Here is a 19,301-nt window from a genome sequence, read left to right as displayed (position 1 = left end):
GGTTTGTGAACGAAGAGCGAGATCAGGAGATGAGAACGGTAAGGATCATCACCTCGCAATGATTGTCTCCAACAGCTGTTTGTCATTGCAGTGAGAGTGGAGACAGGCTTTTAAGAGCCAGCCCGACACCAGTGAGAGAGAGAGAGTGAAGAGAAACAAGCTGAAAGAGACGTGAATTAAAAGAGCGTGTTTTAAAGTCTGACCGCTGAAAAGCGTGAATTTTGAGTGTGAAAATAAACATACTGTTTGAGTTGGTGTTGCCGACTCCCGTTTCCTACTTTTCCAAAACTGTGAACATTGTTACATAGGTCTTTGCATCATATTTATAATAAAGAATCAATAACATGAATATGCATGATTTGTTTTTCCATCAACATTGCAGCCAATGTGAATAATGAAGAATAACCACCTTCTGTAACGCAGCAAAGACCAACACTTGAACCTGCATCATGTCAACCTGTGCTGTGCCCATTGACAATATCAGAGTCAACTTAAGATGTTTTTCAAAAGTCGTGATAAAATTCAGTGGGGAACATCAGCCTAACATGTTCAAGGAATAAGTCTGATGAATAATTTTTTTTTTTTACTTAAGTCATTGATCCACGGTACGTACAGATGCCACAACTTCAAATGGCGCGTGTTGATACAACTTGAATGGAATTGTTTCATGAATCAAACTACTTGTTTATCATAAAACAAAAATTTTGAATATCTTTAGAAACTTAGACCTTTTCTCTGCATACACAATCAATGTAGAACATTGCTCGGAGCCACAGATCCAGAGTCAGATTTTCTCATCCCATTCTTCCAGCTTCTCCCAGGGAGCTGTAACACGCAGCAGTTCGGTTGCATTTGTCAGTGAAATGAGCGAGTATTTTACCCTGTGTATCGTGTGAAAGTGGAAGACATGTCTTATGATCAAGGGAGTGATTTTAAGGCACTGTGTATTAACACATGAATCAAATGTGTTGCACTCAACCAAATCTTGACCTGATATTTCTTTAAAATTACATCCATTGACTGTTGGTTGCTAGAGCTTCTTGGTTGGGCTCCCATTTCTCCCATTCATTTAAACAGAAGTGACTCATCTCTGCTAAATAGTCTCTGGCCTAACACTCTATAAAAATACATTGCCCATCATGCACTATGTTTCCTCCCTGAAGTTTGCACACTTTTACTCCCGATTTCTCGCAATACAGTAGAGGTGTAAAAAAACAAAGTGACACTTTATATAAAAAGTAACTCTGATATTATGGTCTAAAATAAAAAAAAATATTGCGTCAACTGATTACATAACACACATTACTTTTAACACATTACCCCCAACACTGGATGTCATTATGATGATGTAATATGACAATACTAATGTGCAGCATAATTTATTTGTGGTGTACAGAAGTCGTGTTTGTTCCCACGCTTGGCACCCCTTAGTTTTGGTAGACCACGTGACTAGCTTTGTTGTTCTAAGTAGCATTAAGGCGTGTCTTGCTTGTTCCACTGAACGGCTCGTTAAAGCGTGTATTTATTTAAATGAATGCTGACGTGGAAGTGGCAGCGGAAGCCCTCGTGAAAAGCCCTCCTCGTGTGAAGACCTACTTGGGTAAAGACCAGCGAGTCTACCTGTGCGAGTCCACCGAGCAAGGACAATTACAAGGCGCCAATCTCCATAGCACTTAAGTATTTTTTATTTTAACTCGTATTATTTTACTTCTACATACTAACATGTCTAGTTCACGAATAACCTTCAAGCACATCCCTGTTATCTGTTATAGACCCGTTCACAAGATACAGATGCAAGACCAAATGCAACCCACACAACCTCCGGCCACTTTGCACCTCAGCAACTGCTCTGCTCTCGTACTCAGTGGGACTTTGGAACTGCCAGTCTGCTGTGAACAAAGCTGCATTCATTCCAGCCTTTGCCACACAGTCCACCCTCAGCATGCTGGCACTGACGGAGACATGGATATGTCCTGAGGATACAGTAACAACTGCTGCTCTCTAAAACAACTTCTCCTTCTCTCACACTCCTCGACATACCGCTAGAGGTGGGGGAACAGGTTATAATAACTGGACTTTTTCACCACAGGCTTCACTATGTAACAATACATTTTTTGAATTCCATGCCGTTACTAAAATGCATCCCACAAAAATACATGTTGTTGTCATCTATCGCCCTCCAGGTTAGCTGACAAGCTATCTTGAGGAGTTGGATGTCCTGCTGTCCTCCTTGCCAGAGGAGACTTGTGGTTCTTGGCGATTTCAGCATACACCAAGACAAGCCCAAGGCCATTTAACTGAATATTCTTCTGGCCTCATTTGACTTGGAAAGACTACACACCACAGCAACTCACAGATCGGGCAACCAGCTGGACCTCATTTTTACACGTAACTGTACCACCTCAACATGTCTCTGATCACTACTTTGTTCAATTCAACATGATTCTCCCATCTATATTAAAACCGACTCCACCTTTAGTTTCCTTTCGCCGTAATCTCCGTTCCCTCTCACCCTCTCGCCTTTCCACTGATGTCTCTCTCTTCCCACAACACATTTATTTTCCACGCTTGATGTAAACACTGCCACAGACACACTTAACTCTACTTTAACAACCTGTCTAGAGAACATCTGTCCTCTCTCCTCTAGACCAGCACATACTACACCACCCAGCTCCTGGCTGTCTGAAGTTCTTCGTGAACATCGGACTGATCTCTCAGATAGGTCCTTCAAGGCAGCCTGGAGAGGTGAGGTATCCAAGCCACATCAGTTACTTACTGGGGTACCTCGGGGATAAGTGCTTGGGCCACTTCTCTTCTCCATATATACAACATCACTGGGACCCATCATTCAGTTACATGGTTTCTCTTACCACTGCTACGCTGATGACACACAAATCTACTTGTCTTTCCAGCCCAAAGACAGTGACTGCTCAAATCGCTGCCTGTCTGGCATACATCTCGGCCTGCATGTAGGAACACCACCTGCAACACAACCCAGCCAAGACCGAACTCCTTGACTTTCCAGCCAACCCTGCTGTTGAACACAACATCACCATGCAGCTGGGTTCAACTACAGTATCGCCTTCCAAAATGGGGGTAACCATCGATAACATGCTAGATTTCACAGACCACATCTCAAAGACTGCAAGATCATGTAGATTTACACTCTACAATATCAGGAAGATAAGACCTTTCCTCTCTGAACATGCCACACAACTGCTTGTTCAGTCACTTGTCATAACTAGACTGGACTACAGTAACTCTCTCATTGCAGGCCTTCCTGCATGTGCAATTAGACCTCTGCAAATGATCCAGAATGCAGCAGCACATCTGGTCTTTAATGAACCAAAGAGAGCGCATGTTATACCACTCGTTGTCTCTCTCCACTGGCTGCCGGTTGATGCACATATTAAATTCAAGGCTCTGATGCTGGCATACAAAACAGTCACTGGGTCTGCTCCAGCATGCAACAAATAATTTATATATATACTTTACTGGCTTCTTGATATGTTTAGAAAAAAATATTTAATAACACATTGTACAAGTCTGTATTAGTTATTTAATGTTTAAATCCTTTTTATGCATATTTACTATAAATGAGCCCTGGGATAATTCCACACCGTTTTGTAAAATGACCCATGAACATTTTTGTTTTGCTTCTAAATTTCAATCCCTCTCTGTTTCTCTTCTTCATGACTTTTTTGAAAGAGAAAATATTACTTAAAGCAACAATCAGATCTAAATGTGGGGAAAACAACAGTGATGAATTTGAAATACTGAAATGCTGACAGTTCAATGAAGAATTCGACCTAAATATAGATCTAGAGAACCCTTGAAAGTGACATAAATGAGCAGAATGGAAGAGAAAGAATTTCCTCCTGGGAAAAGGAAATGTATAGTTACTGGACATAAGAATGACTGCTTAGCAAGTCTGGCAAAAAAAACACAGAGAGACTAAATTGTGCTTCCTGACTTGTTCTGTGACTGGAAGTGTCACTATATCTAGCCCCTAGAGTAGAAAACACAGCAATGGCAGGAAATTGCCACCATGGCAACCTTGTTTGGTAGTTCAATCAGGCTGAATTGCAGACAGGTATCATTTTAGATTAAAATGAATTGCACACTGGTTAAGGTGCCCTTGACCAGTGTTCCTGGCAACTTGTTTGGGTGGATTTGGCTGCTGGGAAAACTCTGGATTCTGAAATTTCTAAGCAAACATCAGAAACGCATACCTTTCATGTTATGGCAGCTAAGGAAACTTTGAAGTTTTTTTTGTTAACAAGAGTGGGTGGTCTGCTTGTCTATTTAGAAATAAAACTGATGTTCAATAATATACTAACAAGTTAATAAATGAATGCTACATTCATACAGTAGCAGAATACAGTTATCAGTCCTCTTTTTGAGAATTAAATACAGTTCAATCATGACAACTCTTGGAATAAATTGAAGGTGTTAAAATAGATATAACAGGTTAGTAGGTTTGGTCTTGGCGGACTAGATCTGTTTACGCTGATCTGCTTAGAGCAAGTATGAAGACTTGCTACTGCTAGAACAATCACAGACATGCTACGTTGAGCATGTAAGACATGCTACAGCACAATTAGATGCACATAAGACATGCTGCATCATAAATGTAGGACATGATGCTGCTGTACAATTAGCCAAACAGGCAATCCCCTTCATGCAAATCTAGACCTACTGGTAAGGAAGAGGATTTCAGAATACTTTGGTAGCACTCTGCAGTGAAAATGACTTACCAGCAAACAACTAAGATAATTTTTATGTTATGTCACATCATACAATGCAATAGCCACTCTGCTGTGCACACATGTGCTGTTTGTGTTGTGTTTTAACTTAGATTTAGTTTTGTGGTTTTTCCACAACCCCCCCATCTGTTAATTGTCAATTGTCAAATTGTCAATCTCAAACGTGGATAAAAATCTGATTCGATAAAATCTGTGGGTGGAAAATCATTTCATAGATGTTGTCAAAGAGTTTATCATTGACCCAGGTGGTGAAAGACAGCCAGAGTGAACACACACTAGGCCAGTTAGCTGATAAAAAAGCATGTGTGTGTGTTCTGGACAGAGCGCAATGCACTGACCTTCTCTAGGTACTCTCTGAACATTTTATATCTGTCAGACATGTGGCCTCTTCTACGTGCCGCGGGCAGCACTTTTCTGTTGTTACTGTTCCTCATGTGTGTTAATCCCCCTAATCTTACAGTCCTGCACTCAGGGTGTGTTTACATTTTATTACAGTAAGGTTTACATTAACCTGACCTTTAATCTGTATGCGTGCGAATGTGAAGTCTAGTCTGACGGCACAAAACGAAAGAGCTGTGAAGATCACTTGCAGACCACCCCCTTTTCATCATTTCATTAGGTTGGCACAATGCCAGTGTTTTGATGACTGGCATCATCTGAGCTCCATTACATTTTCCCGCCATTAATCCTCATATAAAACTTTCCTTCTAAAATGTGATCAAAGCACTTAAAACTGTTTCTGAAGGTGTTCATTGATAGTCCTGAATCTTCAAAAGTCCTGAATCTTCAAAGTAAAATCAGTTTTTAAGGGTGTGTTTTAAAAATTTATTTACTAAGTAAGGAGTAATGTTTTGTCAGCTGGTCATTATGGCAAAACTAACCCTGATTGGGTCTTGTATAAACCTAAACCTTGCATAAACCAAAAGAGGTTTATTTTGCGATAATGACTGGCTAACTGTTCAGTATCCTGCTTACTACACTGCTACATACCAAATTAATAAATAGACATGAACTACTGATTTGAAATTATTTGAAATATAATTTACTATATTATTTTGAAATTATTTGATTACATGGAATCATAATTTGTTGATTACATGGTATGAATATGACTGCAAAATGCTATGAGAGACATAAAACTAGCATAGGAGTTTGGTTGTCAGGGGCAATGGTCCAATATATATTTTAGCAGTCATTATACAAAAATATTTGCTTGCAGAATGCTGCCATGGACCAATTGGAATTGAGTTTTCCAGAGAACTGTGTAATAAATGTAGGTTGTTTAGTTTGTATATCCACTGTACAAATATACAGTCAACAGTAGATCGCTTTCACATACTGTATCTACATTACCTCTAGAAACCAAATCTCCTTCACGACTCATATAATTACTCGATAGAAGTCCATGTGCATATAGTTGAGGTGTTGCGCTTGATTTTGAAATAAATCATTTCTGTCCAACAAAATCTAGTTTGCATAAGAAAAACTATAGCACAGCCTGAGCATTTTGATAAATAACTTATTTTGAGCTCCTAGTGTAAAAAAACATACTGTAAATGTTTAGAGCAGTTTTGTTGACAACATTTTTCTATTTCCAGATGTTTAATGCTTACAGAAACCCACAGAGACTCTGACAGCTGAAAATGCAGTCAAATTGTGGCCAACCAAGCATTACCTTAAGGAGATCAATCAACACTTACGCATTCAATATTTATATTTATATGTTTTTTCTATGCTCTACTTTCTATGTACGCTTCCTCCCCTGAAGTATATCCTATAAAAGTAAAAGTTTTATCAGAAAGGCCTTGAAGATAATAAAACAAATGTAACAATTCAGAGATTTAATGAGAACAAGGAACTAAATACATTTCCAATGCATAGTTTCAACAGATCAAAGTTTGTGAAACTATTACATTCCAAACAAAGTGCCAAGTTGAACATGTTTTTCAACCTTCCAGTGGTTCTGCCTGAGGTGGTGCACTACAGCCAGGCAGGAAATATCATATTTGTTGATGCTTTTTGAAAGACGCACGTACATGCCAGAGATGAAATGCGATATAATCTTATAATGTGAACTTTAGTCAAACAAACACTGTTATAGTATGTTTCTCTCAAAGGTTGTAAGGTAAACTCCAGCACTTATCAGAATCTCTGTAAATACACTAGACTAGATGCTGAGCTTAATGCTGATCCATGATCAATTCTCAAGGTCAAAATCAAAAAAGAGTTGGTAACATGTCTGCACCAGGGTTATTATAGTTTTGAAAATGTAATGTGTGTGTGTGTGTGTGTGTGTGTGTGTGTGTGTGTAATTTTTTAAATATTTTTAAATAAAAATATTGTTCTTTGTAAATTCATGAAATTGAATGCATTTAGTACTGTTATCATAAAGCATCTGATTGTAAAGTATTATGCTCAAAATACCATAAAGTCAAAAGTTTTATTTGTCAAATTCACAACAACACTGCATACTGCAGCACTTGCTGAATTGAATGAAATGTGCTATAAATGTGCCACTGCTGAAACACCTAGCAGTAACTAATGTAACATCTTCACAGCAAATAGAGTATATCAACAGCATGGACTGGAATCACACGGGTCTTGTGTCAGACAGCCCGCACCAGAGAACAAGAAGTTGCTTATTTGCCAAAGTCTACAAAATTCACACAGTCTGTATATTCAGAAGTATTGTTTAAGATCATCTAAGGCAACGTCCTTACGGATGCCGTTTTGAAATTTATCGCATTGTCCAAAATGCTGTCTCATTTTGGACAGAAGTTCAAAATGTTGACAGGGAAAACTGAGATATCTGAAAATTATGATGTCTTTGTTGTCATGTGACATTATCATGTGATGTATTTAACCCAAAAACAATCAAGATTGCGGCCCATGTTGTAGCAGTATTGTTATGACTTTTATTCACTTTGTCAGCATTGTTTTTTTCCAAATGTATCTGAATTAATGTAGACATATCCTAAATAACGCTCTGATTTGTTTCTGTGCTGTGACTTCTTTTGAGACGGCAGCGCTATTATTTGCAAACAGTGCTTTGTCGAATGCTGGTTTATTGTGTTGTCGTCCAGAGCACCATGCCTCTAAATATTACGTATGAGGTGAACTGTGATTGGTTGTTTTTATTAAGTCAAACAGATGGCCACTCGCCAGTTCTTTTAGTTTTCGTCTCAGTAATTGTTTTTGTTAATGATAATAACCTTGGTCTGCACTCCTCACAATGAAGAACCGCAGGCTTCTGCTCACCTCTGGCCATCACAACAAATTCCTCATGCACCATTATCACAGATAAATGGACTCATTTCCACTCACACAGAGTACAAATGAATTGCTTAAGGAATTTCCAAGTAAGGGAGAGCAGAAAGATTTGTAACAGTTTTTGTGCATTTATTCAGAAAATGGTTAGCCTAAATTTGAATGAATCTGTGTATTCATTCAAATAAAATTATGCTAGAAGTACACAAAGGCCAATGTTACATTCATAAAATCCATGCTGTATAATTGTAATGGTGTTACAGTATGTGATGTTACAGTAAATGAAAATGCTCTAAAATATGAATTTATCTATTTTGTGTGTACATACTATTGTTAGTCATAGAAAACACCTCATAAACAGCAGCCAATGGCATGCAAATGCCAGACTTCCCTATGTGCATTTGCAGTGGGCCAATTTTGTCAGAATATGCAATGGACCTACAATACCACTGGCCTAGAGACAGCTTTTACATTCATACAGAAAGGATAATCGCAGAAAATGTGTTATATTGCTGTCAAATCAGGCTTGAAAGCGACAAAAAATCATATGTAATTTTTGAAGAAGAAATAACTGTTTAAAAATAAGTCAAATTATAATCTTAAAACTGAATATTCCTAAAGTAACACATTTTTATATAAATAGCTTAGAACTTATTTTAACTATGCATGTCTTAATTAAATGAAACTAAATGAAGTAAATGGACGTGCACACATTTTTTTACCAATGTTAGATTAATTGAGCGTTATAATTATCCCGGCTCTCCACTAATGCAACTATTCAATATGGCTAATGCAATAGACTCAAGGAATGCACTCATTTTATTTTCTCTCTTATCTTAAAACATCTCTCAGCTCAATGCATATAGTACACTATATCTAAGAGATTTTAACTAACTGTAACAAATTGCAGGCACCAGGCCCTTTAACCAGGACTGTAGCTTGAGGGGTGAAAGGTGGTAACGATTCTAGGGGCCCAAAGTTACAGGGGGCACCACAACAAATTATAAACTGTATTTTTTAATAGGAGGGGCCCAGAGCAATATACAGTCAGGGGGGCCCAGAATACCTTGCTACAGCCCTGCCTTTAACACTATTACACACATACATTATGAGTGGGAGTGTGTATGTGTGGGTATCAGCGTGTGTTGAAAGAGATGACAATGGTACTTGTATATCTGCATCCTATTTTCCCCATTTTGGTCTTTAAGCCACAGACAAGTTCATCTCACGACCTGTGTGAGAGAAATGAACACTTGCACATTAAAAAACACCTCCCGGGTTCCGGAGGATTCCAGCAGTATGGGAAAAACAGGAAAAATCTGCGCTCTCCTTCCTGCCCATTGACCCTGTTTGTATGACACACAGGAGGCAGTTTAGGTGCAAACAGTAAGTCAGTGGTTCCCTCTCATTGTCTCTCCAGTTCTGGTTACATCACTACAGTTCTGCTTGCATTTGTGGGGTTACATTGTGAGTGTGTGTGACAATATCTGAGGTAGATAGTATCATGAGCAAGCTCATGGAGGGAATAAGTAAAGGGATATCTGAAAACAAAGCAACTACTAATCTTTCTCTCTTACAATTAATCTTTGGGGAACGTTTTGTTTTAATGAATTACAAATATGCCATGTAGTCTCTCAAATAATATGAGGTCCAAAGCTCCATGCATAAAAAAAGTAGCAAAATACTGTTTAAAATAGCTTTAGATTGAGTATAGTATGTCATACCACAGGACATGTCAGCTTCCTAATAGTATTAGATGTCAACTACACATATAATAATATAATCTGATTATCTGATTGGGACAGGTTTAGACAAAGTTTAAGAAAACTTGAATTACCTTTATATTACTGCATTTGAAAATGCAAACCACAGAAATATTGTACAGTATATGCAAAGAACTTTACAGTAAGTAAACATGGAATTTATTATCTAAATCAATGCCCTTTTTCGGAATGACTATTGCATATTTCGACACAAAGGAACTATCAGTTTACTAAGAAGAGAGTAAGAGTGACGTTGCACACAATTGTAAGCTTAATAGCATGCACTCATAAAACACAAACAATGATCAAGCCTGATGATCTTCAGGAAGTGATTCTCAGTCCATCTGGTTAAAGAGGAAGTCAACAAAGCCACATGCAGGCTGACTGACGTCAATCACAACCCACTACACCTGACAGGAACTCCAACTGACTGATTTCTCATGCTCTCTCTGTCACTAGAATGCCACTTGCAACATTTTCTTCTACATTTTGCATTTTTTCCCCTACAAAGCATGGAGACCCTGTCCTTTCCTTTAAGGCCACACTTAATAATAATAATACAAACAATAAGGAATCACATTCTGTCATAATTTTTTCACCCCCATGTCATTCTAAGCCTGCACATTTTTCTTTTTCAATTTTTTCATGAAGCACTACAGGAGTTTTTTTTTCAGAATGTCAGAGTCTAACAAGGGAAGTGGAAGGTGACTTATACTGCCATACTACTTTAAACATATTACATATGACATGTGCACTATGTTTAAAGATTTTTGAAGCCATACAATAGCTTTGTGTGGAAGCTGTTGTTCACTGATAATATTCTAAGTTGTGGCCCCTTTTCTGACTTGCTATGTCATGATCAATCATCTGAAATGAAGAACCAATGGCGTTTTGCACCAACGATGTCAAAACTCGTGTGGTGCTACTACATGTGTCATTTGTTTTTTAAATGAAACAAGCAAAAATGAGATTTGAGAGCTTCATCATATTTATCACAACAATTTAAGGCAGATCACACTAACATATGGCTTCAGAATACTTGAAATATAGCGCACAACATGGACTATCTTTATAGCTTGTTTCTGTTTTTGTCCTTTTTGGAGCTTGGCAGTATAAATCACAATCCACTAGCATTTCAAGTAAAACAGAAGCTTGCACATTTTGCTTAATATCTTATTTTGTGTTTCACAGAGTAAGTAAGTCATAAGGGATTGAAACAACACGAAGGTTAGAAAATAATTACAGAAATGTCATTTATGGGTGAACTATTTCTTTAATAATGCTGTATGGCCTGACTATTGAAATGCTAGTCTTCTGAGAGCATTTGTACAGTAGCTTTTGATAGACCTGTCCCCTTCATACTTTTCCTACTGAAATTGTTAAAAAATATACCCACTCATAAACCTTTATCAATAGGAACACAACTATCTAATACACACACTATGGACACGGTTCTATATTCCCACTGTTCCACTCTATTTGATTTTTCAATTCTCCCAAGAATTACATTGTTTTTGTTGTGAATTCAGCATTGTAATGACAACTAACAAACCAGACTGCACATCTCTAACACCAGCAATCTAAACTCAGCAAAAAAAGAAACGTCCCTTTTTCAGGACACTGTAAAGATAACTTTTCAGACCTTTATTGTAAAGGATTTAAACAATGTTTTCCATGCTTGTTCAATGCAGAACTCTGTGGAACGGTCATTAAGAAACCAACAGCTTACAAATGGTAGGCAATTAAGGACACTAAAAAGACCTTTCTACTGACTCTGGTAAACACCAAAAGACATATATTCAGGGTCCCTGCTCATCTGTGTGAACATGCCTTAGACATGCTGCATGGAGGCATGAGGACTGAAGATGTGGCCAGGGCAATAATTTGCAATGTATGTACTGTGAGACGCCTAATACAGAGCTACAGGGAGACAGGAAGGACAGCTGATCATCCTAGTAGTGGCAGACCACATGTAACAACACCTGCACAGGATCGGTACATCCAAATATCACACCTGCGGGACAGATACAGGATGGCAACAACAACTGCCTGAGCTACACCAGGAATGCACAATCCCTCCATCAGTGCTCATACTGTCCGCAATAGGCTGAGAGAGGCTGGACTGAGGACTTGTAGGCCTTTTGTAAGGCAGGTTCTTACCAGACATCACCAGCAACAATGTTGCCTATGGGCACAAACCCACCTTCACTGGACCAGACAGGACTAGCAAAAAGTGTCCTTCACTGATGAGTTACGGTTTTGTCTCACCAGGGGTGATGGTCAGACTTGCGTTTATCATTGAAGGAATGAGCGTTACAACAAGGCCTGTACTTTGGAGCGGGATCGATTTGGAGGTGGAGGGTCCATCATGGTCTAAGGCAGTGTGTCACAGCATCATCGGACTAAGCTTGTTGTCATTGCAGGCAATATCAACGCTGTGCGTTAGAGGGAAGACACCCTCCTCTCTCATGTGGTACCCTTCCTGCAGGCTCATCCTGACATGCCTTCCAGCATAGCAATGCCACCAGCCATACTGCTCGTTCTGTGCATGATTTCCTGCAAGACAGGAATGTCAGTGTTCTGCCATGGCCAGCGAAGAGCTCGGATCTCAATCCCATTGAGCATGTCTGGGACCTGTTGGATCGGAGGGTGAGGGCTAGGGCTATTCCCCCCAGAAATGTATGGGAACTTGCAAGTGCCTTGCTGGAAGAGTGAGGTAACATCTCACAGCAAGAACTGGCAAATCTGGTGTAGTCCAAGAGGAGGAGATGCACTGCAGTACTTAATGCAGCTGGTGGCCACACCAGATACTGACTGTTGCTTTTGATTTTGACACCACATTTGTTCACGGACTTTAAAAATTATTCAATTTTTGTTAGTCACATGTCTGTGAAACTTGTTCAGTTTATGTCTTAGTTATTGAATATTTTTATGTTCATACAAATATTGACACATGTTAAGTTTGCTGAAAATTAAAGCAGTTTAAAGTGAGAGGACATTTCTTTTTTTGCTGAGTTTATAATCTGTGTCAGTTCAACCTTATTCATACTTTTCCAAACCTTTTTTTCAAAATTATTAGGATTTATGCATGCAGGATTTCTCTGCCTCTTATTAACAGGCCCACATGAAATCACTGCAAAAATATCTCAACCAATTTCTGCAGAATGATAACGGGCATCATTTACAATGTTCTATACATATCCCCTTGCTCCTTGCTTTTTGTTCATTAAAGGTACACTAGAGAGGATTTCTCATTATAGTTAAATAAAAATAAATAAAAAATATCATGACTGTGCAGTACGAACAAAAATCTGTGTTCAAAACCACATTCTTACCTTGCCACATTCTTAATATTCACTACGGTAATGCTACAATGATGATTTTAAATTCAGAGCTGTCGGGTTAAATTTGGTGTGAAATTTCAATTACGAAAAGCTTCAATCCTTACATGTTTACATCATGTTCGTAAACAAAGAAAAGAGGGTCCAGCAACAGATATGCTATTTACATGCTCAGACAAAAAAAACAATATTCCGGATATATGTCTTTTAGGACTTTTTTCTTACTATCAGTGGCTCTTGGTGTAGCTAGTCAGATTCGCTCTGATATGTTGATCACAGGCAACCATAGGTATATCACAAACCATAAGATTAATCCATGCAAAAGAGCACTGCTGATATAAAAAACAAAACAATTCCACAAGTAAGTTATTTTTGCTATTATTCACACTGGAAACTGAAAACATCTGATTTGTAGGGTTGCTAAATAGGGTGGTCAGTCTATTACATGTATTATTAGTGTTTCTCAAGACTACTCCTTTTAATATATATATTTTTTATTTTAAAATATTAATTTTTTATAATAAGATAAGATAAGATAAAATAAGATAAAATATACTTTAAGACAAATTTCCCCCCCGGGGGACATTAAAGTATATTTTATCTTATCTTATTTATTATGATCTTTCATCTATTCCTCTTAATGTGAACAATCTCACTCTTATTATCCTTCAGAAATGACCTCACCAAGTACAGCCAAGGTTTTCTTGACATTTATATAAAAACAGTCTGGGCTCAATAATAAAGGCTCCAGTGAATGCCCTTGCTCTGTTTAGTTAGCATAGATTACAGTTTTGCTACAATCTCTGTCTGGCCTGTTCTCTGTTATCATATTGGGAGCCAAACTTAAGGACAGAGAGTGAACTATGATGAATTTTCCCACTCGTGATATAAAGCACTGACCTTCTGCTGTGGCAGGACTGTTGATCGGTATGTTAATGCATTTGGCAGGTGTGCATGTGTGTGTGAGAGACCAACAATTACAGTATCTGCCATGGCCACTTCCTATGGTCTAACACATTCTGTAAAACTAGACAAAACATGATCTCCAGTATGAGCACTGTGCTTCTATGTACAGTATGTGTCTGAGTTCACATTTCAACACTCTTGGGCCAATCAGCAGAAGCTACAGTGGAGATGAGTTATTATGTTGGGTTTCCATGTTTTATGGGGACTTTCCATAGACATAATGGTTTTTATACTGTACAAACTATATTTTCTATCCACTAACCCTAACCATACCCCTAAACCTAACCCTCACAGAAAACGTTCTGCATTTTTACATATTCAAAAATGTATTTATCAATGATTTATAAGCTGTTTTCCTCATGTGGACTGACAAACACGTCCCCACAAAGTCAAAAATTTCGGGTTTTACTATTCTTATGGGGGACATTTGGTCCCCACAAAGTGATAAATACATGCTCACACACACACACACATGCGCGCGCGCTCACACACACACACACAAACACACACACACACATGCAAATGCAATTGAACTGAAAGATTTTTAAGATTGACTTAAAGGGATATTTCACCCCAAAATGAAAATTCTCTTATCATTTACTCAACCTCATGACATCCCAGATGTGTACTGTACGACTTTCTTTCTTATGCAGATCAAAAACAAATATTTTTAGAAGAATATCTCAGCTCTGTTGGTTCTTACATTGCAAGTGAATGACCATAAAGGAAACATAAAAGTAAACCATATGACTCCAGTTTTTAAATCCATATCTTCAGATGTAATATGATAAGTGTGGGTGAGAAACAGGTCAATATTTAGGTTCTTTTCTTTTTCACATAAACCTCCACTTTCACATTTTGAAAGTGAAAGTGGAGGTTTATGGTAAAAAAGGATTGTAAGGACCAACAGAGCTGATATATTCTTCTAAAAATCTTTATTTGTGCTCTGCAGAAGAAAGAAAGTCTTACACATTTGGGATAGCATGAGGGTGAGAAAATTATGAGAATTTTCGTTTTTGGTTGAACAATCCCTTTAAGTGTCCAAATAAATTTTGGGGCCACTGTAGGTACTTTAAATGCATTTTAATCTAAATGGTCACATCTCTAAATATGTATTATGTTGCTGACTGTGAATGCATACAAAAAATGCATATAGGAGAATCAAAGTTCTTAAGTTCTTAAGGTACAATTATAGGACTGTGGCAGGGTGGAGGGCGGGGCCGGGTCGTGATCCTGCGCGCCCGGTCCCGTATTAGGCTAATTATCTGTCCCTGAGGTTTAAAGGCCGACAGCAGAGGGCTGTGCGAGAGAGAGAGATCGTTAGCGGACATGTCCGCCATGTGTGTTTGTTTATGTGTACTGTTAAGTTTTTCATTAAAATATTATTTATGTTGAAAAGCCGGTTCTCGCCTCCTCCTTGCCCCATCCTTGAGCTGTTTTACAAGGACTTACCAGGTAGGCACACTCTGGTGATGGGGGGCTGGTTAGACACAGGGGACCTCCTATATGGGGACATGATGAATGATTACTGATATTGCAGACCAATAAATACAAACTGATAATTATGACCATACAGTATATGACCTACACATACTCAGAAAAAACTCTGCTTTCAGAAACAATTCAAACAACCCTTCTGTGTGTGCTGTATACACCGATCAGCCACAACATTAAAACCACCTGCCTAATATTGTGTAGGTCCCCCTCGTGCCGCCAAAACAGATCCAACCTGCATCTCAGAATAGAATTCTGAGATTATATTCTTCTCTCCACAATTGTACAGAGCGGCCATCTGAGTTACTGTAGACTTTGTCAGTTCGAACTAGACTGGCAATTCTCTGTTAACTTCTCTCATCAACAAGGTGTTTCCATCAACAGAACTGCCATTTTTGGCACCATTTGGAGTAAATTCTAGAGACTGTTGTGTGTGAAAATCCCAGGAGATCAGCAGTTACAGAAACTCTCAAACCAGCCCGTCTGGCACCATTTATAATGTCACAGTCTAAAAAACTGAGATCACATTTCTTTCCCATTCTGATGGTTGATGTGAACATTAAATGAAGCATATCTGCATGATTTTATGCACTGCACTGCAGCCACACGATTGGCTGTTTAGATAATCGCATGAATGATTGTTGGTGCCAGATGGGCTGGTATGAGTATTTCTGTAACAGCTGATCTCCTGGGATTTTTACACACTCTAGAATTTACACCGAAAGGTGCAAAAAACATCCAGTGAGCGGCAGTTCTGCGGACAGAAATTACTTGTTGATAAGAGAAGTCAACAGAGAATTGCCAGACTGGTTTGAACTGACAAAGTCTACAGTAAATCAGATAACCGCTCTGTATAATTGTGGTGAGAAGAATATCATATCAGAATGCTACTCTGAGATGCAGGTTGGGTCTGTTTTGGCGGCACGAGGGGGACCTACACAATATTAGGCAGGTGGTTTTAATGTTGTGGCTGATCGGTGTATATGGCAAAACACCAATTTGTCATGCCACTGTGTCATCTAGAACTATAAACAGGATGCTTGATGTTAAAGCAAAGTTTTTACATGCGAGAAGCTCCATTAAAATCTGCATTTTGCTAAATATGTTTTCCTTAAGGGTATCAATGATTTGATGTGACACTCCCTTTAATGCAAACGTATTATTATATCACATCACAGGGTGTGACCCTCTTTTCCACATTACTCTTGCAGAATTTCCTTTAAGTTCATCTGAACTGGGTTGCATCAGACAGCCTTGAGAATAGCTTAACAAAAGCCTCTAACAGTGCAGTGTAATTGCCCTGATGTACTGTAGATCCATGGTTAATGGAAGGGGGATATAATTCTTTCGTTAATAACGGTGAGTAAACCCCTTTTCTCCATGCTCAGGTGGAAAAATGGAGGAATGTGGAAATAATCTGCACAGGGAAGTGATTTTTGGCTGACATTTTAAATCATGAAAAGTGGTAAAATATTAAGTGGAAAATGACTCTAGTAGAAAGTCAGTCCACAAGAGTGACTCGAGTCCATAAATGAAAAGTTTGGAAAGACTGCCCTCTTGTGTTTGATCTTAAAAACAAAAGAGTGGACTGTCAATAATCATTAAAGCAATAAGATTCAACAAAATTTGAACATGGAATATCAACAGCATTTGAGACATGCTGTTGATTACCCCTGAAAATAATTTAGACTTTTCCTTAGTTTGCTGAAACAAACAAATATCGATTTACAGTACTGGACTACAATGGAAATATGGGGTAAGTCATTAAGTAGAGTTTAAAAGCATAAATGTGAAGATCATATTTTTATTAAAGCGATATTCTTGGTTCAATACAAGTTCAGCTTAATCGACAGCATTTATGGTACAATGCTGATTACCACAAAAATGTGTCTTTAAAAAGCTCAAATCTGGGTTCCAGTGAGGCACTTACAATGGAAGTAAGTAAATGGGGCAAATCCGTAAATGTTAAAATACTCACTGCTTCAAAAGTTTAGCCACAAAATGTTGCCATTATCTGTTTTTTAACGTTATTTTAATGAGATAAAATCACTTGCTAATCTCCTCTTACTAACCATTTGTGTAAATAGCCAATTTTACAACTTTGTTGCCATGATGACATAAAGCCTTAAACGCAAAAACTCTAAAATGACTATATTAACGACAATTTATACCAATTTACAGTTTAAATAATATACAAGCTTTGACAGAAGAATTAATGTAAGTGCTTTTATAAAATTATAAGCTTCATATTTCTGTGTTTAAACTCTCCAAAAATTGGCCTAACTGTTACTTTGATTTTTGATCTCCAATAATTTTTAAGAAAAGGAGAAACAAATAGAAATACATTTTTGTGGCAATCAACATTATGCCACAAATGCTGTCGATTGAGATGAACTTGCAAGAAATCTTACAAAAATGTGCATTATTTGACCTGTAAAGTTGTCTAAATCACCACTTTTAGTCTTATTACTTTCTAGTTATGAGTTACTGATGTACTTCCTGTGAATGTAGTTTGCTCCACATAAATAGTACTTTGTTGATAGTTATGTAATTTATGTCACTTTCGGTTATCCTTGGACATACTGTGCAAATTTACCCTGTTTAGTGGTTTTACATGTTCTTGAGAGGAACTGAAAGATTTTATATAACTTTCCACAGGTCAAGCGATTCAGTTCTTTAAGTTTTGTGGGAAATTCAATCACACAAGTCTCACCTTAACACATGTACAATGTACATATATGTACACATGTACATATATAAAATAAAGCCTTGTGGTTATACTTTCAAAACAATGTGCATTTTATTATTTATTCCTATGCAATGCCTTGCCAATTAGATTTTAATTATACTGTATGTGCATTACTGCACGCAAACATTTTTTTGGATTGTTTTTACAAATTGAAGGACACGTTTATTTATTTTTTGTGGCAATTGCCAACATGCATAATATAAAAACATCTTATTTAAGAGTTTATGTTCTTTTTAAGGTTAGATGAGGTCATAGCTTTCTTTTTCATTGTTTACAATTATACTCACTTGTTAGATGCATACTGAACATTGGTCAAGACAGTAAAATTGTTTCTGACACTTCGAAGGCTTGCAAGAACCTTGAAGAAGAGAGACACAACATAAAACTGTGAGATAAAACCAAGCACATATTAATTTCAAATATGCTCCCTGAGGAACATCACACTGAAATAAAAACAACATGCAGTGTTTACCTGAGCAAAAGGTGTGACTATCAGGTCATCCCCATGCCTGCAACCAGAAGGGAATAAATTAATGTCTTTAGCAGTCTACGCCAAAACAAAATTATATAACTATGTAAATGTCATGTGTCAATTTTCACCCATGCAAACATAAATGAGAAGTAGACTCTTTTTCAAAGTACGTGTCAAATGAGGTTGCCATTCACCACTTCAAAATAAGAACCCTAAATGACACTAGTAACTAGTTACCAAGAACAATCAAGCACATTCCTTAAGGTTTAATAGATTTTTGGCTGCTAAGACCCTGGAAAATGCATTCTTATATAATTACAGGTTGTTACTGCTAGAAAGGTTGTCTGAGGAAATCAGGTCTTGATTGAGATATGTCATTGCAAATGCATACAATAAACTCAAATTTAACCCTATGGAAACGTCATGGTCCTCAGACCACCAGATGCTATTGGTTCATTCGTGGTGACAGATATATTGAAGTGA

The 19,301-nt window shown here is 37.8% G+C and overlaps 1 protein-coding gene across 3 annotated transcripts in view; it reads right to left on the bottom strand.

Annotated features, from left to right (window-relative positions):
• The window catches only part of LOC127646716 (cAMP-specific 3',5'-cyclic phosphodiesterase 4B-like), a 278,575-nt gene that overhangs the window by 51,851 nt on the left and 207,423 nt on the right, over nt 1-19,301 (bottom strand). For all 3 annotated transcript variants that reach the window (XM_052130547.1, XM_052130548.1, XM_052130549.1), the window contains 3 exons: nt 18,819-18,855; nt 18,634-18,704; nt 15,556-15,605 (listed from right to left, as the gene is read on the bottom strand). In XM_052130547.1, the coding sequence (XP_051986507.1) occupies nt 15,556-15,605; nt 18,634-18,704; nt 18,819-18,855 (158 nt within the window). The remainder of the gene's footprint in view (nt 1-15,555; nt 15,606-18,633; nt 18,705-18,818; nt 18,856-19,301) is intronic.

This window comes from Xyrauchen texanus, chromosome 7 (assembly GCF_025860055.1).
Source record: "Xyrauchen texanus isolate HMW12.3.18 chromosome 7, RBS_HiC_50CHRs, whole genome shotgun sequence".
Taxonomy (NCBI): Eukaryota; Metazoa; Chordata; class Actinopteri; order Cypriniformes; family Catostomidae; genus Xyrauchen; species Xyrauchen texanus.
This window is presented reverse-complemented; position numbering and strand designations above follow the sequence as displayed.